Source organism: Malus domestica, chromosome 04, assembly GCF_042453785.1.
Source record: "Malus domestica chromosome 04, GDT2T_hap1".
NCBI lineage: Eukaryota > Viridiplantae > Streptophyta > Magnoliopsida > Rosales > Rosaceae > Malus > Malus domestica.
This window is the reverse complement of record NC_091664.1, coordinates 19,450,973-19,474,049: the sequence shown is the minus strand read 5'-3', so window position 1 is coordinate 19,474,049 and position 23,077 is coordinate 19,450,973. Positions and strand designations below refer to the sequence as shown.

The 23,077-nt window shown below is 39.2% G+C and overlaps 2 protein-coding genes and 2 long non-coding RNA genes across 4 annotated transcripts; 2 read left to right on the top strand and 2 right to left on the bottom strand.

Annotated features, from left to right (window-relative positions):
- Nucleotides 1-4,998: 4,998 nt before the first annotated feature.
- LOC103408360 (uncharacterized) lies at nt 4,999-7,176 on the top strand. Its single transcript, XM_008347210.4, has 6 exons — nt 4,999-5,374; nt 5,516-5,651; nt 5,784-5,868; nt 5,958-6,005; nt 6,603-6,703; nt 6,805-7,176. The coding sequence occupies exons 1-6, from the start codon at nt 5,164-5,166 to the stop codon at nt 6,932-6,934; spliced, it is 711 nt and encodes a 236-aa protein (XP_008345432.1). The 5' UTR covers nt 4,999-5,163; the 3' UTR covers nt 6,935-7,176.
- Nucleotides 7,177-7,740: 564 nt separating this feature from the next.
- On the bottom strand, nt 7,741-11,441 carry LOC103408359 (probable LRR receptor-like serine/threonine-protein kinase At3g47570). The gene is made up of 2 exons (XM_029101131.2): nt 8,520-11,441; nt 7,741-8,430 (listed from the first exon to the last, which is right to left on the bottom strand). The coding sequence occupies exons 1-2, from the start codon at nt 11,323-11,325 to the stop codon at nt 7,913-7,915; spliced, it is 3,324 nt and encodes a 1,107-aa protein (XP_028956964.1). The 5' UTR covers nt 11,326-11,441; the 3' UTR covers nt 7,741-7,912.
- Nucleotides 11,442-14,444: 3,003 nt separating this feature from the next.
- Nucleotides 14,445-17,159, bottom strand: LOC139195172 (uncharacterized). The gene is made up of 3 exons (XR_011579806.1): nt 17,043-17,159; nt 16,617-16,686; nt 14,445-15,887 (listed from the first exon to the last, which is right to left on the bottom strand). It is a non-coding gene; the product is annotated as an uncharacterized lncRNA (long non-coding RNA).
- A 2,696-nt stretch (nt 17,160-19,855) lies between these two features.
- LOC139195300 (uncharacterized) lies at nt 19,856-22,463 on the top strand. The gene is made up of 2 exons (XR_011580088.1): nt 19,856-21,671; nt 21,782-22,463. It is a non-coding gene; the product is annotated as an uncharacterized lncRNA (long non-coding RNA).
- Nucleotides 22,464-23,077: the final 614 nt, after the last annotated feature.

The following is a 23,077-nucleotide window of genomic DNA, read 5'->3' as shown; positions in this document are numbered from 1 at the left end:
TCCAGCCTTGTCAGCACCTGTCACACGCACACTTAGCTTTGCGGAAATTATGGGCATTCTGTCGAAGACTTCTGGGGAAGTAGAAAACACATGAATCTTACTGTTCAATCACCCACTTCCCACACGCAACAATAGCTCATGGGTACCACAGATAACTTTGCCAAAGTTCTCTGCCAAAGTTGAGCACGTGAAGCTTGCAGCTCCCACTACATCGCTCTGACCAAGAAGGGTAAAATAATAGCAAAGAAACAGCACTAACAAAGTTTAGACCCATAAATTTTGAAGGTCTAGCTACCATATTATTACCCACAAGGGTAAAGGAACAGTACCACTGCTAGATAATTGGAAAGTCCCTGTGTGTCAACCTCTGTGCTTCGTGGCAAGGTAGACTAGCAAACATGCCCAACCTTTACTCACATTCGAGAAAACACTCCCAATAAGATTGCTTGCTCCAAAATCGAAGAGGCACCGTCCTCCAAATCTCGAGAGCCAGACTCCCAACATGACTACTTTCTTAAAAATCGAAGAGAGGGTAAAGGAACAGTACCATTGCTGGATAATTGGAAAGTCCCTGTGTGTCAACCTCTGTGCTTCGTGGCAAGGTAGACTAGCAAACATGCCCAACCTTTACTCACATTCGAGAAAACACTCCCAACAAGATTGCTTGCTCCAAAATCGAAGAGGCACCGCCCTCCGAATCTCGAGAGCCAGACTCCCAACATTCTTTCTCAAAAATCGAAGAGACACTGCTCCCCGAATCTTCGAGAGCCAGACCCCCAGCATGATTGCTTTCTCAAAAATCGATGAGGCATCGTTCTCCGAATCAATCGAAGAGGCGCTCGCTTTCTCAAAAGCTGGGCTGCTCAGAGACCACGAGGGCCGATCTCAGAAATCGAAGAGGCACCTACTATTCTAGCCTTGTCAGCACCTGTCACACGCACACTCAGCTTTGCAGAAATTATGGGCATTCTGTCGAAGACTTCTGGTGAAGTAGAAAGCACATGAATCTTACTGTTCAATCACCCACTTCCCACACGCAACAATAGCTCATGGGTACCACAGATAACTTTGCCAAAGTTCTCTGCCAAAGTTGAGCACGTGAAGCTTGCAGCTCCCACTACATCGCTCTGACCAAGAAAGGTAAAAGAATAGCAAAGAAACAGCACTAACAAAGTTTAGACACATACATTTTGAAGGTCTAGCTACCATATTATTACCCACAAGGGTAAAGGAACAGTACCACTGCTGAATAATTGGAAAGTTGCTGTGTGTCAACCTCTGTGCTTCGTGGCAAGGTAGACTAGCAAACATGCCCAACCTTTACTCACATTCGAGAAAACACTGCCAACAAGATTGCTTGCTCCAAAATCGAAGAGGCACCGTCCTCCGAATCTCGAGAGCCAGACTCCCAACATGACTACTTTCTCAAAAGCGAAGAGAGGGTAAAGGAACAGTACCATTGCTAGATAATTGGAAAGTCCCTGTGTGTCAACCTTTGTGCTTCGGGGCAAGGTAGACTAGCAAACATGCCCAACCTTTACTCACATTCGAGACAACACTCCCAACAGGATTGCTTGCTCCAAAATCGAAGAGGCACCGCCCTCCGAATCTCGAGAGCCAGACTCCCAACATGATTACTTCCTCAAAAATCGAAGAGACACTGCTCTCCGAATCTCGAGAGCCAGACCCCCAGCATGATTGCTTTCTCAAAAATCGAAGAGGCATCGTTCTCCGAATCTCGAGAGCCAGATAACACAGACCACTTTTTCAAAGTGCTCTGACAGAGTTAAAACATGTGAAACTGGCAGCTCCCACTACCGTGCTATGACCAAGCAGGGTAAATGAATAGCATTACTACTTGTTGTTAGGGAGACTCCTATATATGTCGACCTCCATCCCCAACGGACAGGCAGACCTGCAAAAATGCTCAACCCTTCATCATATCTGAGAGGGCACTCCCAACGAAGCCTTTCGAAATATTCAGCTTTCTTTCCCCCCGATAATACCTCTGCAAACAAGCTATACTAGAGCAAGAATATCTCATATCATCAGGGTTAAAAGCAAGAGTATCCCATATCATGCTTTTTCCCTGTCTTTTCCTTTGGCCTTGTTTTTACCTGCAAGACAAGGAGAAAGAGAGCAATCAGTCAGCACTTGGAATCAAGCTCCCAGCCAGGAACTGACTGCTTGGAACCCCTTACCTGATTACTTACCTGGCATTGCTCTCGAGTACTCATCTTCAACATCTTATGTTTCCAGGGAAGATTCCGCATCTGCTTGAGGAACAGATAGGGCAAGTGCGAAGGATACAAGGAAGCATGTGGAGACAAGCGTAACAGCACACGTGCCGATACATCCATTACTCTGTCAAAAGCAAAAGTATCCCATATCAACAGGGTGGAACGTACTCTAGATTTGATGGACTTGTTTTGACCCTCAAATTCTTCAGTCGGCCTTATACTCTGGAGGAAACCAGAAAACCCTCAAGCTCAGTTCAAGAATAAGCCTGTGGAAAGTTACTTCTTCAAAAGCAAAAGTATCTCATATCATCTCTTCTCATTTTTCTTCTCTTTATCCTTCATGCTGCTGCAAGATGGGGAGAAGGTGAACAATCAGTCGGAGCTCTGATTGCTTACCTTGTCTGTCACCTCTTTCAGCAGACCCCCTAGCTCGGCGACTTGGGGGACTCCTACTACATGATTTGTATCGCGCTTGACCAAGCTTGAAACTACAAGTAAGCTTCAAGTGAAATTGATACATTACCTTGTGCATCTCCACCAGTTAAAGATACCACCCCTGGATGGAGGAAGAGTACTTCCAGAGAAGATGCCACATCTACCTATGAGACAGATAAGGCAAGTCAAGACGACACCACACTCCGATACTTAGAAGTTTCGTGATTACGAGATCATTCTCCCACAATATTTCCTAATGTCATTTGTACTAAATCATTCACTTGTACTCACTAAAGGAGAGCTTGAACCTATGTACTTGTGTAAACCCTTCACAATTAATGAGAACTCTTCTATTCCGTGGACGTAGCCAATCTGGGTGAACCACGTACATCTTGTGTTTGCTTTCCTATCTCTATCCATTTATATACTTATCCACACTAATGACCGGAGCAATCTAGCGAAGATCACAAAAAGCGACCGTTTTCGCTACCTAGGATCTATCTTGCAAGAGAACGAAGAATTAGATGGAGATCTCAACCATAGAATACGAGCTGGATGGATGAAGTGTAAGAGTGCATCCGGCGTGTTGTGTGACCGTCGTAGGCCACTGAAGCTCAAGGGAAAATTTTATAGGACGGCAATAAGGCCAGCGATGTTGTATGGCACAGAATGTTAGGCGGTGAAGCATCAACACGTACACAAAATGAGTGTAGCGGAGATGAGGATGCTTTGTGGGATGTGTGGGCACACGAGAAAGGATAAGATTGGGAATGAGGATATCCGAGGTAAAGTAGGAGTAGCCGAAATTGTAGGAAAGATGAGAGAAAATCGGCTCCGGTGATTTGGACATGTGCAAAGAAGGCCGACTGACGCTCCGGTTCGAAGATGTGACTACGGGACAGAGGTTCAGGGCCGAAGGGGTAGAGGAAGACCTAGGAAAACTTTGGAAGAGACTCTAAGAAAAGACTTAGAGTACTTGGATCTAACGGAGGACATGACACAAACCCGAGCGCAATGGCGTTCTAGGATTCATATAGCCGACCCCACTTAGTGGGAAAAGGCTTTGTTGTTGTTGTTGTTGTTGTATATCTTCTTCAACTCCCAACCAAAATCCATGAAATTTAAATGGATTTGAAGGTCTTGAAGAGTAGAACAAGTTCGTACCTATTAAAGGTCCAAAATCCAACGAAAAACGGTTGGAAAAACCTTTGAAAGTTCTGGTCAACTGTGTACTCTCTCGAACTTCCCTATTCCGACGTCCACTCCACTCCAAAACTACTCCAAAATGCTAGGGAAGTTGATTGGAAGCTTCCTCAAGCCTCAAAACTTTATGAATCGTCCACGATCATGTCGTCCAAAGTTCCACAGTGACGGAGCTCGAGAGTCGACGGGTCAACGTTCACCAAAATTGAAAACTAAGGGTATGGTGATGATCGTGAAGTCGAGAGGAGGAGGATGGTGGTCCTTATAAGCTCGATCCGTGTCGATTTGATTAAGCTTGCGAGCTGGGGTGTCTCGGGTGTATGGACAGAGAGAAGAGTCGAGAAAGAAGGAGAGAAAAGGTGAGGGTGTACGTGTGCATGTGTGTGCGATTGGCAGAAGAAGAAAATAATAAAATTTGATTGGGCCCAAGGGAATAGGAGCTCATATAATTGGTTCATAATTACTTGTTTATGCACTTTAATAATCGTAACATTCTCGTTACGACTCTGATTCGAGTCTAACTAGCGTCAACGCACTCATGACGTCGAGTACGATTTAATTACGATAGCGAGGAAGATAATTTAAAATTGCATATGCACATCCACGTCACTAAGCCACCGAGGGAATAATCGTTATCTTACATACTCGGGGAGAAAATTATAATGAAAAGTGGAACGGGTCGTCACACATATATTCACATTTTTTTTATAAGATCGTCAAATAATAATTGTATTAAATACATATAAGTATTGTAGTCAATCCCAACATCATATTACTCCTAGTTCGTCGGATTTGGTATTTTAAGTTTAATTTTGGTTCCCGTTTGTATAATGGGGTTACCCATTGTTTAGCTAAATTTGCTTTGTCTATTAGCAGTGAACTAGTTTAGACGAAGGAGCCTCCTTCTCTTATCTAGGAGGTCCTCCTCCAAGACATATGTAACTCTCTTTGAGTTTGCTTCAATATAATCGTTTCACTTCAAAAAAAAATCCCAACATCATATTCTCACAGAAGACTATTCATTAATTTGGGCTGAGCTTCAGACATTTAGAACCTGGCTTTCGTCAAGCCCAATCTAATGAAAGAAAAGCAACAGCACTACATAAATGGGTCAGGGGCAGAATCTATAATTTCGCTACAGCTCCGGGGCATTTCTCGAATTCTACTTTCTCGAAACGACAATCACCGTCCTCACCCCTTAGTACTCAGTAGAGCAGAGACACTAAAGCCGCGCCGCCGCCGTGAATCTCCAAAAGCTCCGGAAAAAGCAAAAGAGAGAGCAAAAATGTCGAAGCTCGGTCTTCTCCGCGCCGCAATCACGTCAAGCATCGCCGTACGTACGGCCGTGCCGCAGAACCGCGGCCTCCCTATGCTCCTCGGCGAACCGGCGAGACGGTTCTCGACAGAAGCCGAAAACCCGCCTCAGAACTCCCGGCCGTCTGATCAGCCGCAGGATGCTTCACCGATCGAACCATTTCTCCAAACCCCAACCACAGGTATTATAAACTGACCTATCGGCTGCCGTGGGCATGGCTGTGATTTCATTTCCATTTTCAATTTAGGGTTCAGGGTTTTGGGGATTTAAATTCAATGATGATATGTGTCAATGGCAATGTGTTGCATATGATATTTTTAAGGTTTGGTGTATGGGAAGCTGCTTGGAATCTCGAGGTATACGCTGAAGACCGATGTGGTGAATATGCTGGAGGGCTGTAATTTGAGCCTGGAGGATGTCAAAGTTGATTACAATCGGGCCTTCACGCCGATGGGAATGTAAATTGCGTATTCTCTATTTTGTTTATTTGCCAGTAGATTGATAATTTGTTATGCCATGCAATAGATAAATTTGTTTAGGTGCCCCAAAAATGTTTGGTTGATGATTTGGGTATGCATTTTGGTTGTTAGGGTCGTGCAATTCCGGTCATGGAAAGCTTTTGATAATGCAGCTAGGGTGATTTCCAGGAAGGGCCGCCTGTTTAAATTGGAGAGGGTAATGATGTCATGGATGCTTGATAGGATATAATTGTTGCCCACGTATTTTGTGTCGTAGTGTGCTGATGGTAGGTTTGTGAATGACAGGCTAACCGATCGCAGTGGGACAATCTTACTCCCCATGATGCAAAAACTGTAAGTCAAGGTTTTCTATTGCATGCTTATTATTGTTTTCAATGAAATGTTTGACCAAGTTGGTCGTGTTTTGAGTTACTCTTCATGCAACAAATTCGCTTGCTATGTAGAATGGACTGAGTAGTAAGACAGGATTGATGAATATTTGGCTTTCGAGGATGAACCTAATGGATTCAAATTTTTCTGCAAGGCAATATATGCCATAGGCAGTTTGATGCTCTAAACAGTTGAAGTAGGTTTTTTTATCTGGATAACGCATAAATATTACCTGGATAGAGTTGCTTCTTCTTGAATTTGGAATCGCTGGAACTACCATGTGGCAACCTAGTGAATTTTTGTTTAGTATGTTTGCATGCACCTTCACAAGAAAGTTGGTAAGGTTGCCATATGTATTGATTTTATTGACAGAAGAGAAACAGGCTCCATCGGGTCATATGTAGACTGAGTCTTCATAATTTGGAGTTACTGTTTCCCATATGTCAAGTATATGCCATAATTATTTGAATGTAATCTATACACTTTATCTTACAATTAATTTGCTATCACATGATGAAAATCTTTCTGAAAGCATTGGAAATGGACATTTGGTATTATCAGGTTTTATTGCAAGGAATTCCTCAAACTGCGGCTCCAGAAGATGTAGAACGGTTTTTATCTGGTTGTGAATACGATTCATCTTCCCTCCAGATAATTTTCAGGTAAGCTGAATGGCTTGCGAATGAAACATATATATATATATATATTGAAATACTTTTACTCTACTTGATTTTTATTTTATTTTTTTGAAACTATGTTGCAGGTCTTTCCCAGAACCCTCCAAATTTGCAACTGTTCGCTTTCCGTCTCAAACCGAGGCAATGAATGCATTCCTTGCGAAGAACAAAGGCTACTGTCAGAATGGTCAAATTTTGATGCGCGTTCTCCAGTAATCCTGGTTTGTTGGTTCCCTTTGTCAGAAGAATTGCTATGAGGCATGATAAAATGAGAATAGGATTATGTAGTATCATGTCGTTATGCGGCACTTTAGGAATTTGCATGGTATACGATATATCTTTTTATGAGGCCGTGTTTTTATTTACTGGATTCAACTCAGGAGTAGAAATGTGTTCATTCCTTATGCAGGAATGGGTATTCCTTTCTTTCTTTTAATCCCAAGTCTTATTGCTAATAATTACAAGCATACATAATTTTAATTTCTTAACGTTACGATGTGTAGAAGAATATTTTGCAATCAGATCTTTATTACAAATATATCTTTGAAATGATATGCTACTTTAAGATTTTGATTCAAAGCATCTTAAAAGGGAAACCTTTTAACGGTATCACACAATTTTGGGATCACAGGCCATAATAGGAGGAAAACTTTGCGTTTTTCATTATCCATCTTCGGTTCATGAAGGTGAAAACATTTGTTTGTCTACCTATATTAGCATGCGGATTAGTAACGTGACTGATTGAGGGTCAAATGGAAACGAATAACAGTACAGATTTGTGTGTTACCTGTGAGACATTCAAATGATATGGTGGGAGAATTGCAGCGGTGAACTGGAATAAAGATAAGAGAGTCATAGACTGCCATTGAAAATTAACCGTTAACAATATGATTGAGATTTGAGACTAATAAGACCAATTAAGCTAGAAAGCTACCAATTAATTAAGGTACATTCTTTCCTTAACAAACATGTGCGCGAAGAAACAGTATTTATTCCTTAACAAACATGTGCGCGAAGAAACAGGATTTAAACATTCTTTCCTTATTCTATTATATAAAAGGCTAAGTTCAACCTTACATAATCTCACACAAATTTCGTACATATAATATCCTTATTCAAATGATTTCTTGCACACAGACGAGACGAGGCTAATTATTTAACATACTTTACCTCACATTTATCAGTCCCGTTATCCTAGACCACAAGGTTCAAGTGTGGTCTCTCACCATTCGATTTTATGTCCTCCACTGTAGGATGAAGATTGAACGGTGAATGACCATAATTTTCTTGGACCACAGGTTCTAGGAGAATGGAACTCTCACATTTATATTTCTTACCTTTACCTCTTAAATTGAGATATGAATCTCTAATTGTCTTTAATTTGTTCACAACAGCATCCATAAGCATTCGCTTTGATGGTGATGTGGCAGAGCATGAGAGTCCAATTTGCATCACTGAAACTGAGCATTCCACCAACCTTCTTGCTTGAATTGGGCTTCCATCAACATTTGCATCTTCACATTCGACGAGCAGCAATGGGTCAACAATGTCCATGGCATGGTCAGGCATCGCCATGGCAGTGAATTGGTGAATGCTCAAACCATCTTTAAACATGTCATCGGTAGGTCGTCTTCCTGTGAACATTTCTAGCAATAGTATTCCAAAACTATAAACATCTCCAAGGATGGAAACTTGGCCTCCCATGCCATACTCTGCCATTCAATACATACGTTAGAACTTAATTTAGCTTAGTGATAAGTTATTAGGAAGAGAAGGCATTGAAAGTGATAGAAACTCATACCTGGAGGAATGTAGCCTATTGAACCCTTTAACCCGGTTGATATGGTTTGACTTTGAGCAAGATCATTAGAGGCCTCCAAGAGGAACCTTGCTAAACCAAAGTCACCAACATGAGCTACCATATCTTCGTCAAGAAGAACATTATTTGGCTTCATATCACAATGAACAATTGAAGTTTCACAATGGTGGTGGATATAATCCAATGCGGAAGCAACATCAATTGCAATATTGAGTCTTTGGACAAGGCTCAATCTCTTACTGTGAGTGTGCTCATCATTTTTCAGATGCAGCCACATTTCTAAGCTTCCATTTACTATGTACTCAAAAACTAGACTTTTGAAATCTTGACCCTGGTTGTCAATGCTTGAGCATGCAGTTATGATCTTCAGAAGATTACGGTGCCTTATGCTTCTCAAAGCTTTGCATTCATCCATAAAACTCTTGGATGCTCCTTGTTGTTGAAGGTTTAATACCTTAACTGCAACTAGTGTTCCATCACCGGGGACTACTCCTTTGTAAACAGAACCAAAACTTCCAGAACCAATCAGATTTTCTCTAGAGAACCCGTCAGTAGATTGAACAAGTTCTGAGTAAGAGACACCTGATTTCCAATCTTTATAAGAACGTGAGCTTACTGGTATACTCCTTGGCCTCTTAAGCATTGAACGAGCAACATGAAAGCATGACATACCAATTATGAAGGCAAGCGCACAAGCTACAGAGATGACTACTTTTCGAGCAAGCAATCCTCGAGATGAGGGAGGCTTTGTGTTGGGGCATGCAGGTAAATGTAATTTCGAGCTGCCACCACAGAGCTTAGGATTTCCAAGAATTGAGAGACTAGTTGCATTTGAAAAGATTCCTTCTTCAGGCATTTTACCCTCAAAATTGTTATATGAAAGGTTGAGATGACTAAGAAATCTAAATTTGCCTAGAAATTCAGGAATCTGCCCAGATAAGTTATTACTCGAAAGATCAATTTCTTCCAGGCTTCTTAAACTTTTGAGAGATATAGGAATTATTCCTTGAAACTCATTACCTTTCAAATGCAAGAGCACCAACATAATACAACTGCCAAGGCTTGTGGGGATTTCACCTGATAACTTGTTTCCTGATACATATAGCTCCACTAGATTTACCAAATTTCCAACTTCGGATGGTAGTGGACCGGTCAACTGATTGTTAGGCATGTAAATTGAGATGGAAGAAATCCGGAAAAGCTCTTTAGGTATGGTGCCTGTTAGATTGTTACTAGAAAGGTCAAGGAATAGTAGACGTTGGCAGTTTCCTAGACTCGGATGTATTCTTCCCTCAAATCCATTGTCATCCATGTAGAGCTGTGTCAGCGAAGTCATGTTACCTAGGGACGACGGGATCGGCCCCGAAAAATTGTTGCCGCCCAAACTCAACCCCTCTAACTTCTTAAGCCTCCCAATTTCTTCAGGGAGACTACCACTGAAATAGTTATTTTCCATTCCAATAGCGGCCAAGTTTAGAAGATTTCCAATACCTAAAGGGACGCTTCCATGTATGGAATTTGTCCCCAGATAAAGACTTCTTAGTGTGGTAGAAAGATTGGACATGGATACGGGCAATTCTCCTCCAAATTGATTATCAACAATATCCAAAACCTCCAGACTAGTACAATTAGCCAAGAATTTGAGAAAATTCAGGTCGCCAGCTTTCCCACTTCCCAGTCTATTGTGATAAAGGTTTAGAACAACTAAGCTTCGCAAGGTTCCAAGATTTTCACCTGGGATTGTTCCAGTAAGACCATTTTCAGCGAAGTCAATAAGTTGTAGTCCAGAAGCATTTGACAATGATATAGGAATATTTCCTGTGAATTTGTTCCCGCCACATGCAAATTCTTGGAGATTAGGAAGAGTAAGGCCGACATTTGGTGGTAGCTCTCCATGCAGTTGGTTGAAACCAACACCAAACGTGTGTATGGAAGAAATATTATAGATTGAAGCAGGGATTATACCAGAGAGATTGATTGCTTGAAGTCCGACAAATTGCAATCTTGTTAGCCGCCCGAGATCATTGGGTATGCTTCCTTGAAAATTGTTTCCGCTAAGATCAAACACATGCAGAGAAGAAAAGTTTCCCATCCAACTTGGGATGGTTCCAGTCAGATTGTTAGTAGAAAGCAACAGACGCCTTAATTTCAACAATGAACTAAGTTGTTTTGGAATCGAGCCAATAAGTTCATTGTAACGAAACTCAAGCGTCTTTAGTTGGGTACACTGGGATAAATTGGTTGGAATTTTACCGCTGAAGGAATTGTGAGACAAGTTGAGAACGTGTAGGCTTTGCAGACGACCAATTTCCTGAGGAATTTCACCACGAAAGCTGTTGCTTCCTAGGTTGATACTAGTAAGATAGGAAAGATTTCCTATAGAAGGAGGTAAAGAGCCTGCCAAGTTTTGATCTGGCAGGTTCAAAATCAAGACTCTTTTGGTGGAATGGCTGCATGTAACGCCAGCCCAACTGCAGAAATGGATGGAATCATTCCATGCGCTCATGACATGGAGAGCATCTTGAGTGATGTGTTTCTTGAAGTCGAGCAGCGCCAGGCGATCAGTTTCATTTCCAAGACTAGTGCTGGACAGTGCTGCAAATCCCAGACGTGTGGTCATGCATAAAAGAATGAAGCCATGAAAGAGTTTAAACAAAATCAGCCTGCCATGAATTCGACGTGAATGCTCCATCCTTACCAAAATACGGACTGCAAATAAGAAACTCTCTGTTTTTCTCTCTCTTTTGGCTGTGAAATTAGTAACCAAGTTTCGCTTACAGGAATGCATATGAAACACGAAGACATGATATGTCTTATCAAGTGGAACATAATCTTGATTGAAAGTAGACCACAGCTCCTACCGTGTCAAGCAAGGAATAGGAAGACCATATTAGTCTGCGGATCCCGATAGGTCTTTGTCCTCACAGTCAAGTTCATCGTGATTGCAGGCCCTACCACTGTGTAATCAACCAATGATTCTTCATTGAACAAATTAAGGAAGAGGAAACAGAGAATGTTAGAAAAAACAAAGTTTAACATGGGTTTTATTGTTATTCTTTCTTAATTGTAATTACAAATACAAAATTAAGGTCATTTGACCTTTTGATCTTCCTTCAATATGAAACGAGTAAATAACTATACATGTTTGACGACATACAGTGAAGTTACTAAAGCGGTGCGTTAAAGTGATTGATAAACTTAAGTAAGATACGTGTTTGAAGGGTTCGAATGGTTTTCTAATTGATGAAGACTGAAGTAAGATTTACGTGTTCATTGAGCCTTAGTTTTGTCCTTGTTAAAATGACCCAAAAGAAAAAAATTACAGTGAAAAGTAGAACTCCAAGCAGTGTGAGAAAGCTAGTAAATGTGAGGACCACACTAAAAGTGAGCTCCCATCGAGCAAAAGACCTGGGAGAACCAAATTCGGGACCTTTTGGTGGGAAGGGCGCACAAGTTGCATATGCATCTCTTAGAGCATCTCCAAAGGAGATATTAAAATGTCTAAATAAAAAATAACGGTATAAAAAGACAGCATTAATGTTTTCCAATCAAGAAGCCAAATCTGACGTAGCATAACATGGAATGACATCTCTTCCCCTTGTTGCCAAATTTGATAGCACCTTCAGATTTTTTTAATTAATTATTAAATGCTTTTTATTAGTTTTTTTATTGGTTTAAAGTATTATCCTTTTGTTTCCTTTCATTCCCAATGCAAAGCAAATACATATGATTTTTTATTTTATATTTAAAATTTAGCATATAAGTTGGAGCGCAAAACTTTAAAAGATGTCAAAGTGCCATATAAGCCTTTAAATTTAAATTTTAGGTTTAAAATTTGACATCTCATTTGGAGATGATCTTAGTATGCTATCTTAACGTTTGTTGTCAATAATATAATCTTATGTTCAAGTATCTTTCCATATTGCATTGTATTATATTGGCTAGGAACGTTGGCATCGGCTTTACTCCGTCACTTGTAAGTTCTTCTTTCTCTGAGGATTGTTTTTGTTTAAAAAAAAAAAAAACTTTTGCTCATAAAAGCTTCTACTAAAAGTATATTCATTAGAAACACATTAAATTCAAGTGCTAAGAAAGACACTGGTAAGAAGCACCTACCAAGTGTATTTTCGAAAAGTGTTTTGTGATAACGTCGCTTTTTTAAGTTTTTATGTTAAATGTAGTTAAAAGCGTCACTCGTTGTAAAACAGAGTTGACAGGCCTTTCAAAAACAGTTTAAACATCCCGTATCCAACTCTCGATCGCACCTTGACCTCATCCAAGCTGTTTTATTGATTTAGAATCTTACTTATTTTCCATACCTGTAGGGCCTACCTTTCAATTCAGACATTAACATGTCACAGTTTAGAGTGATTTTTACGTCGAAATCCACAATTTTCTGCTAATTTTCGAAAAACAATTAAACAAATGCATTTATTAGTTCAAACTATACATTAGCCATACTTCAAAGATTAATTAATCAGTAGTGCATCACGTTTAGGAATTAAGATATTGTTCACAGAGGCGGATCCATACATGGTCAATTGCAATATTGAGTCTTTAAACAAGGCTCAATCTCTTACTGTTCTCATCATTTCTCGGATACAGCCACATATCTAGGCTTCCATTTACCATGTTCTTTCTTAATTGTAGTTGCAAATACATAATTATGGTTATTTGACCTTTTGACCTTTTGAACTTACTTCAATATGAAACAAGTAAACAACCATACATGTCGGTGACAGACAATAAAATTACTAAAGCGGTGTGTTAAAGTGATTGATAGACTTAACTTAGATTTACGTGTTTGAAGGGTTCAAATGGTTTTTTAATTGATGAAGACTGAAGTAAAGTTTACGTGTTCATTGAGCCTCAGTTTTGTCCTTGTTCAAATGACCCGAAAGAATAAAGTAGAGGGAAAAGTAGAACTCCAAGCAGTACGAGACAGCTAGCTAGTCAATGTGAGACAAATAGTGAGCTCCCATCAAGCAAAAGACTTAAGGAGAACCAAATTCGGGACCTTTTGGTGGGAAGGACTCACAAGTTGCATATGCACCTTGGCGTTTGTTGTTTATGATATAGTGTTACGTGTAAGTATATATCTTTCCATATTGTGGCCGGGGATGATGGCATCAATGTCCCCTTTACTACATCCCTTGTAAGCTCTTCATTTTAGGATTATTTTTTAGTAAATGGTCTTTCAACTAAAAATTCATTAAATATAGTTCTTCAACTTGTCAAATCATGAAGCATGGTCCTTCCATTATGTTTATTGTTAATGTGCTTGTATGGCAGTACAATGGGACCCACATCATGTTAAATGGGTGCCGAAAGGAATAAAAAATTAGGTATATAAGTTACATTTTTATTATAAATATTCTACAAAAGAAACAAAAAATAAAATAAAACATGATTGCCCCCTCCCATCTTTCATCCCCTCATTCCAGGATCTCCACATCTCTCATACACACCAAAGCCATTGCTCACCGCAGACTAGGCCTGGCATTTTGGACCTAACCTGTTAACCCGACCCGACCTAACCCGTTAATATTTGTATTTGGGTGGATGCTTAACGGGTCGGGTCGCTAACGAATGAACCCGTTAACAACCCGTTAAATAACGGATCACTTTGGGTCAACCCGTTAGACCTGTTAGGACCCGTTAACACCCGTTAGTTGAGGATATTTTAGTAATTTTAGTAAAATCTTAATAACAAAAAATAAACTTTATGCAAAAAAAATAATAATAATAATTGTTAACGGGTGAAACAGGTGACCCGTTAGCTTAACGGGTCGGGCTCGGTTGACCCGTTAGCTTAACGGGTTGGGTTCGGGTGACCCGTTAACTTAACGGGTCGGGTTGAACCTGATCCAAACCCAATAAACCCGACCCGTTTACAGGTCTACTGCAGACCTACCCCACTAAACCACCTTCAATCTTCATTATTCGAGTAGATGGGGACCTCGGGATTACGGGTAGTGCTACTCCATTCACCGCCAATTTGGGTTTGTTCTGGGTTTTGAGAACCATATGCGGCGGGGCAACTTTTAGGGTTTCATTTTGGGATTGTGACGTTTCAAGATGAAAATTTTAATCTATTGTGAATTTGTGAGAGCTTGTATACTGAATTTATCTTCTTTAGCCCTTTGTTTGCAATTTAAATTACATGACTCAAAGTCTGTTGTATTTCTTCAATTTTCAGCTTCAAGTTTAGTAAAAAATTGGGGATGTGATTAATAATCTATTGTGTCCATTTATGTAATTTAATTATTTAATAATGTTCTAGCAAAATACAACCCCAATAGAACAAAATGAACCATAGAAAAAAAAATGCAAAATATTCAGGGCATGTTTGGTATCTAACTTGAGAACGAAACTCAAAATTTTAATTTTTTTCTAAAAACACATGTTTGATTTAAAAATTTTAAATTCCCTCCCATCCTCAGCGGTGAGAGACCAATTTCCCAACCACTGGGTCCCTCACTTCCCTAGCGGTGACTACTTTGGCAAATACCTGACAATCACATCCCTCCCATCCCCAGTAGCGAGAGACCAATTTCTCGACCACTGCATCCCTCACTTCCCTAGCGGCAACTCCTTTGGTTATTTACCAACTCCTTACTCCAAACTCGCACTGATAGAGGCTAATCATGTTGGCGTTCTCAAACCTGAGATCCAACGACCATAGGGAAGATGTGGTGGCTATGGTGCTATGGTGGTGGCTATGGTGGATGCAAGTGAGAAGAGATAAAATTGAAAAGGCAACATAGAAGAGAGGATTGAAGAGGCGGGAGAGATTGATTTGTCTTGGCCAGAGGAAGAAGGATAAAGGTGGTGGCTATGGTGGATACAAGTGGGAAGGGATTGGAAAGGCAATAGAGAAAGGAGGGTTGAAGAGGCAAGAGGGAAGGGAGTACATCGAATGGGAGAGAGGAGAAAGGGAGAGAGAGAGAGAGAGAGAGACACGGGAGTGATAATCCATAAAATAAAAAGTCTAAAAACACATTTTTTGTGTCTTCAACCAATAGCCCTTGTTTTTAGATATTTTTTGAGTTATGGTTTTGAGAATTGTATTCAAATCCACTACCAAACAAAGATTTTAAATTTATGACTCAAAATTTGTTTTTGAGTTAAAAACATTGATCCAAATCAAATACCAAACAGGCCCTTACCACTCACTATTCATAGTTTTGGTCAAAGAACTCAAATTTCAGAGAAAAAATAGAGAATCTTGTATGCATCATTTATAAAGGTTACCTCCTTTTGGTTGAAAAACTGAAGCATGACGCTAATTCTTCTTCTGCTTCCACCTCCTTATGGAATTTGACCCGCCAATAACATTTGTACTTCAACCTAAAATCAGTAACCAGTCAGTACCTTTGGCAAGCTCATTGGGGTATGGCAACACTATGTATGGGAAGATTATTGCAACCCTAACAAACGAAGAAAAAGGAGGAGGCATTCGGTTGAGGATGTCGATGAGGAAAAGAAGAAGAAGAAGAAAAGAGGAGCTAGTTGAGGAAAAGAAGAATTTTGGTGATGTGTTCAGTTTGGAGGTATGGTCTTAAGAGTTTACAAACTACCTATATGATTCTCTCACTTCAGTGTTTACAAACTGCTCTAGTTTATTCTAATTTGGTTGTAAATTAATGATTTTACTCGAGGTAATTGAGCATGTTGCAGACCCTACTGAATTATGTAAATCTCTATCACCCTTAACTGTCACGGTGAAGCAACTGTTACTTCAACTATTAACCGTTCTATGAGAGTGTATGCTACTGCCATCATTGCATCAATTTATAATCTAATCAAATTAGTAAGAAAAACACATGTTTTCATGCATGTAGAAACTCAGTGGAGAGAATACTACATTTGCAACACAATGAAAAGAGGCAAACACATGACAAATATACTCAAAATATAGAAGCATCAAGGAAATAAAATGACATAAAAAAAGAGCCCACCAATTTAATGAAGAATTCTCCAAAACTCAGACCTTTAAATGTAATTCTACAAAATCATGAAAATTTACTACCTAACAAAATTGAAGCATATCTTGACATGCAAAAGGTCAAAAGGTACCTGAAGTGATGAGCAATGATTTGACATACTTTTTTTTCTTCACCTCTTTGTAAGTTGCTCTTTGCATAAACTACAACAATTAAAAAAATAAAAATAAAAACCCATCACGTTAAATTTATCTAAATATTTAATCACAGGTGCACCAGAAAATTATAAAACTCAAAATTAAAAAACCCCAAGATGAATTTAAGCAAAACCCATATTAGATTCTAAGTGGGTTTATGAAAATAGTACTAATCAGATATCAACACAGTAAATATATAAAAAAAATTAAAATTTTCCTACCTTTAAGTTTCAAGGTTTTTACTTTAGAATCCAAGGAAACACCAGATCAGATTCTAAGTGGGTTTATCAAAAATAATAATCTAATAAGAAATTAACACTGAAAGTAAATAAGAAATCGGAAAAAAAATTGAATTTTCTTACCTTTAGTTTCTGGGTTTACACTGTGGAATCCAATTGAGAACTGAAGGATGAGAATGGTGATGGTTTTCGGTATTTCTGGGTTCGTGGGTGCTGGCTGGGGTGGGGGTTTGAATCGTGATGTTAAGAGAGAGCGAGAGAAAGAATGACGTTCACTTAAGAGGAAAAAGAAGATAAAAATGGACGGACTAATTTCTTATCACAGTGCCACAAATAAATGGACGGTCCAAATTCAATTAGATTTACATCGGAGTAATATATTAATTACACAATTAAGGCAGGGACATTTTCGAAATTACGCTGTTCTTATGAACAGTAAAACAGTTTGTTTTCAGCTTTTGTATAGATTGAATTTTACAAACATATTCGTGTATGTTTGTTAGTGGGCCACGTCAGAGTCGGTATACTTGTGGTACTTAATAGTCTGTGCCCAAGTATGATCCATTAATTATCAAAACACGTTGTTAGACCTTTCATAAACGGTTCCGAACATGTCGTATCCAACTCTCAATCGCACCCTGTCCTCGTTCAGGCTGTTTTGTTGATTTAGAATCATACTTATTTTTCTACACCTATAGGGCCTACCTATCAATTCATACATTTACAACATGTCACAGTTTAGAGTGTGACTCTTTCCGTAGAAATCCACAATTTTATGCTAACTTTAGAAAAACAATTAAACCAATGCATTTATTAGTTCAAACTATACATTTTCAGAGATTAGAACACTAATTACTTCTGACAAAAAAAATTATCACTAATTACTTAATTAGTAATGCATGCATGCTTAGGAATTAAGGTATTGTTCAAAGAGGCTGGATCCATTTCATGGACCCTGCCAGGTGGTCTTGGGCAGTGGCGATTAATGTAGAAAGATGGATGGAGCATGTGCATTACAATGAAATGTGAATTTGATGGGTGATGTAGCTTTTGCATATTTATGCATAGCTTTGCAGATTTGTTTCTTAAAAAAAAAAAGAAAAAAAAAAGAAAAAGAAAATTGGAGAGTGTTGATTTGTTGAAAATGTGTATGCAGAGTATAAATTTCCTTTTGAAGTTGAATTTGGGGAGTAATAGGTGCTCGAAGTTTTATTATTTTGCTTTCAATTTGAGGTAGTGTGATATTGAGGTGTTGGAAAACTACTAAAGTGTACTTTCTCAAAATTTTTTATTTCCATATTTCATGTGCCTATCACCTTTAGCCCCATTACAACCGTAATAAAGTCCTATTGATCCAAGGTATTACTTAAATATTGATAGCGAGTTAGGTGGACAAGCAAGCATATGGCGGCATGTACAATGAGATCACTTGAGTGAAACACATTAACCAAAACTTATGAGTGAATGAGCGTATGTCTTGTGAGAAACTCACATGTTTGCATATGATAATTTAAAGGAGCTTGGAATTGCATTGACATGGCTAGCTCACACATGACATTTCAACGTTTTGTTTGAAGGAAATTTGGTTAACTATTGGATGATGTTTTGAGCTCTTGTTGCTTAGTTCTTGGCTGTTTGTTTCATGGTTAGCACTTATCTCTGAAATCAAATTTGAGAAGTTAGCTACTAAGTTGTTGAGTCTAGTTTTAGTTGAGTGGTTTTGTTTTGTGTTTTGTTTTGCTAGAGGACTAGCAAAAATGTAAGTTTGAGGGTATTTTGATGAACCAATATTTATACTATATATTTTCCCCTTTTTCTATTTCTTTTCTTGTCTAGTTTTGTTGGAAGTTTTGAGTATTTATGAGTTTTGCCATTTTGTGTTTCTAGGAGCAGCAAGATTGAGTTTGGTGGAAAAGTATGCAAACGTTGGAATTTTTTAGTGATTCCAGTTGGAGCTGATTCACAAGAGATCAAAGATGATCATATCAAATTTTCAGCTCAAAATTCCAAGCCAATTGTTCCCAGCTTAAGAATGAAGACAGGTCACCGTGCTGACAAGGCAGTTTGGACCTCTGAAGGTTGCACAAGACATAAGTACATAATTAAGGCCTAAATTGAGGAAACTTCCTTCTTAGCTTTTGAAGCTGACCTTTCAAGCTTTCTAAGGACATCTCATTCATTGAAATCTAAGGACTTTTGGTCTACTAAACGTTATGGCCAAATCTGCCCACTCCATGTAGCTAATAAAAATAAGAAAGTAATAGCACTTGTTTTGTGCTTTACTTTGTCATCATCACTTGGCAGACAATGGGGTTTTCAATCCCACTCATTTGGCCTTTGTAGCATTGGAAAAACAGAAGCTTTTGGTTAAAGGCAAGAAAAACACACGGATGTGGGAAAGAAAAGATGGTAGAAAAGAGTGAGGATTAAGTGGAGCACTAGGAAGTGGGATGAGTTGGCCTTCCACTTGTAGCCCTGGTGCTTGATCATATGATTGCCTTATTGTTTAAGGCATGGGAGGAAAGACAAAGAAAGGAGGAGAAGAGTAGCACGGGAGTAGAGGGCAGAGAGAAAATGATGGGAAGCACAGAGGGAGTAGCACGGCAGAAAAGAAAGGGATAAAAAAAAAAGAGGAGGAGAAGGGGAGCACGGAAGATAGAAGGAGAAAAGGGCAGAGAGCAAAAAGAAGCAGATGAGAGCACGGCAGAGAGGAAATCAGGAGCAGAGGAGAGCAAAGGAATGGAGAGCTAGTCTTGTAAAAAAGGGTTGTCTCTTTCTTTGATTCTTCATGGATAATTTCTTATATATTCAAATAATTATGTGTAACTAATTTCCTTTTGCTAGAGTGAGGCCATGAGCCGCAACATGAATACGTAGATTTATTTTTCAATTGCTTAAGTGTTGTTACATGCTTGCTTTGATATTTTCAATCACTGAATTAAACTATCTATGTACCTTGATGCTTGATCACCATTAGGATGCTTAGAAAAGTTATCGGATGCAATTTTGAACGAATGTCACGTTAAAATTGGTTGTGCTTCTTATGATTGAGGATTGTACTCTCCTAAGGTAAATATCATGCTCTTAGGGATTACATGGTTTAACAAAAGGATTTTCACCAAGATTAATGAATCACTCATGTTTATATTTAATCCAAATGTCATGGATAAGTTGCATGTAGTGGTATGCGTTTTAGCTTGAATGTCACAAGTAAAACATACACAAGGAAAATCCAACCTTCAAAGTATGTGTGTTTTCAATTATTTAAGCAATTGGAAGAGCTACGTATGAGTGTTGTTGGTAAAGGTTGAACTCTAGCATATTGTCAATTTATTTTTCTTCAATCCTTTATTTTATCTTGAATTTCCTCATTTACTTGTTTTGTTTAGTTGAATCACTATTCCTATAAGCCAATTCCCATTTTAGATATTTGTTTAAGTCACATCCAGTAGTATTTAGTTTCGTTAAATTAGTGTAGTTCTTAGAGTTAAATAAGTTAAATACACAAAAACTCGTAAATTGTTTATATCAGTCCCTGAGGAGATCGACCTTGCTTGAGCCATTCTATACTACAAACACTTGTTCTCTTGCAAGAATTTTCTATGGTTTAACCCTTGTTTTACAAGTGGTAAAAATCACCATCAGTGGTCTTAATCAAAGATACACTAGGCATCAGTAGGGCAGTGGACGGGGGTTTAGCGCCCAGATGGGGCCTAGGTCGACTAAGTAGATGTAAGTAAATTCGGAATACTTAATGAAATATCTTTTAGAGGTCGTATGAATTTATAGTGAATTTAAAAAAAATAACGGTGTCAAACATATGGTATAAAAAGTATTAGTTGAATTAATACACCATCCCTTTATTAATTAAATGCTAGGAGACACCTGATTATACAACAATTAAAAAGAAAAAAGAAAAGGAAAAATTGAAAGTTGGTCACGTGGAAAATGGAGAGTCTTTCTTCTTCGTTAGAATCAACGTCCAAGAACAGCAGAGCCATGGTGACCATCTTCTCTGTGTTCCTCTGTGATTAAGAGGAGGCTAATTATGTAACAAACTAACCTCACATTTATCAGTAGAATTGCTTTGAGACATGATAAAATGAGAATATAGGATTATGTATTATCATGCCGTTGGGCGGAACTTTAGGAATTTGCATGGTATACGATGTCCTTTTGCAGGAATGGGTATCTAGACCTGTAAACGGGTCGGATTTATTGGGTTTGGGTCGGGTTTCACCCGACCCGTTAATTTAACGGGTCACCCGAACCCAACCCGTTAAGTTAACGGATCACCCGAACCCAACCCGTTAAGCTAACGGGTCACCCGTTAACCCTTTTTTCTTTCTTTTTTTTCTTTTATTCTTTTTTACATTCCAATACAAGGAGCTGCGACTTGGATTTCTTCTGGAACTATTCCCGGAGGCTCTCGAGCTCTTCTCTGCAATTTGAAGCGTCGCGAATCCCTAATTGCGTGGAAGCTGTTCGCTAGAGACTCGGTCTGGAGGAGGAGCCACATCCGGCTGCCGTTGGAGGAGTCTTCGAGAAGGGTCTGGATCCTCTGGAGCATGATGCAGAGCTCCTGGAAGCAGAGGATGGCGGAGTGGGAGAAGACGGCGGTGGAGCTGCAGATGATGTCTTCGAAGAGGATGGAGATGAGGGTTGACCTGTGCGGCACAGGAGGAACTGGTCCATGATGTGGATGATATGCAGGAAGAGACGATTCATGAAATCTATGAGAAAGCTACTCAAGTATGTGCAATTTTGTTCAATCTAGTTTATTTGAAGTTTTCTTCGTGTTTGGATTAAAGCTCCATTTGTTAATTACTAGAGCTTGATGTCCTTTGCTTTGCTAATTGTAGGAACCGTATGAGACGTTCCATGGTGAGATGGTTGCTGCTAGTGCTTGTATATCTGCAGCAGATAGTTTCCAGAAAGAAATAACCAATCAAGTCGAAAACAATGAAGCTAGGGAATCCACTGAAAATTAGATGACAGATGAACAGAAAGCGCGAATGGAAGCTAATAGATTGAAGGCACTTGAGAAAGCTGCAGCTAGGCGCTGCCAATTGCAGGCGGCTTGAGGTTCCGTTACATGGTGTTTTGTCACAGATGAGGTTGACCTGTGGAGGGAGCGGAGAATCCAGAGTGACCCAAAGCGGCTCGTGGGAGCATTTCCAATATAATTTATAACGGGTGCTAACGGGTTGTAACGGGTCTAACGGGTTGACCCAAAGTGATCCGTTATTTAACGGGTTGTTAACAGGTTCACCCGTTAACGACCCGACCCGTTAAGCATCCACCCAAATACTAATATTAACGGGTCGGATCGGGTCGGGTTAACGGGTCGGGTCCAAAATGCCAGGTCTATGGGTATCCCATTCTTTCTTTTAATCCCAAGTCCTATTGCCAATAATCTCTTTTAACCTTTGTTTTATAATTACAAGCATACAGAATTTCAATTTCTTAACGTTACGATGTGCAGAAGAATATTTGCGATCACAAGCCATAATATGGAGAAAGTTTCACGGTGTTATCAATTCATTCATGTTTTAACTTATGTGTTTGGCACTAACACTATCTTCGGTTCTTGGAGAAAGTTTCACGGGTAATAGTACAGATTTTTGTGTTACCTGTGAGACATTCAAATGATAGATGAGAGAATTGCATCAGTGAACTGGGAATAAAGATAAAGGAGTCATAGACTGCCATTGAAAATTAACCATAAACAATATGATTGAGACTCATAAGACCAATTAAGCTAGAAAGCAAATTAAGTTACATCTGATTCAGCCAAAACAAACTAGTGCGGGAATAAAAAGGATTACACATTCTTTCCTTATTCTACTATATAAAATGCTGACTTCAACCTTACATTATGTCACACAAATTTGACGCATACTATCTTTATTCAAATGATTTCTTGCACACAGACGAGATGAGACTAAATATGTAACAAACTTAACCTGACATTTATCAGTCCCGTTATCTTGTACCTGGTCCAAGAAAATTGTGGTTGCCCACCATTCAATCAAGTCCTCCACCATTAGATAAAGATCGAACTACCATACTTTTCTTAGACCATAGGGTCAGGGAGAACGGAACTCACACATTTATATTTCAAGGCTCTACCTCTTAGAATGAGATAGGAATCTCTT

What these genes read in the sequence shown, in the direction of transcription:
- LOC103408360 (XM_008347210.4), top strand. Translation starts at nt 5,164, where the DNA reads ATGTCGAAGCTCGGTCTTCTCCGCGCCGCAATCACGTCAAGCATCGCC. An exon ending in GCCTTCACGCCGATGGGAAT is followed by an intron (nt 5,652 to 5,783) that starts GTAAATTGCGTA and finishes TTTGGTTGTTAG; the next exon opens with GGTCGTGCAATTCCGGTCAT. An exon ending in TCCCTCCAGATAATTTTCAG is followed by an intron (nt 6,704 to 6,804) that starts GTAAGCTGAATG and finishes ACTATGTTGCAG; the next exon opens with GTCTTTCCCAGAACCCTCCA.
- LOC103408359 (XM_029101131.2), bottom strand. Translation starts at nt 11,325, where the DNA reads ATGCATTCCTGTAAGCGAAACTTGGTTACTAATTTCACAGCCAAAAGA. An exon ending in AATAGGCTACATTCCTCCAG is followed by an intron (nt 8,431 to 8,519) that starts GTATGAGTTTCT and finishes ATTGAATGGCAG; the next exon opens with AGTATGGCATGGGAGGCCAA.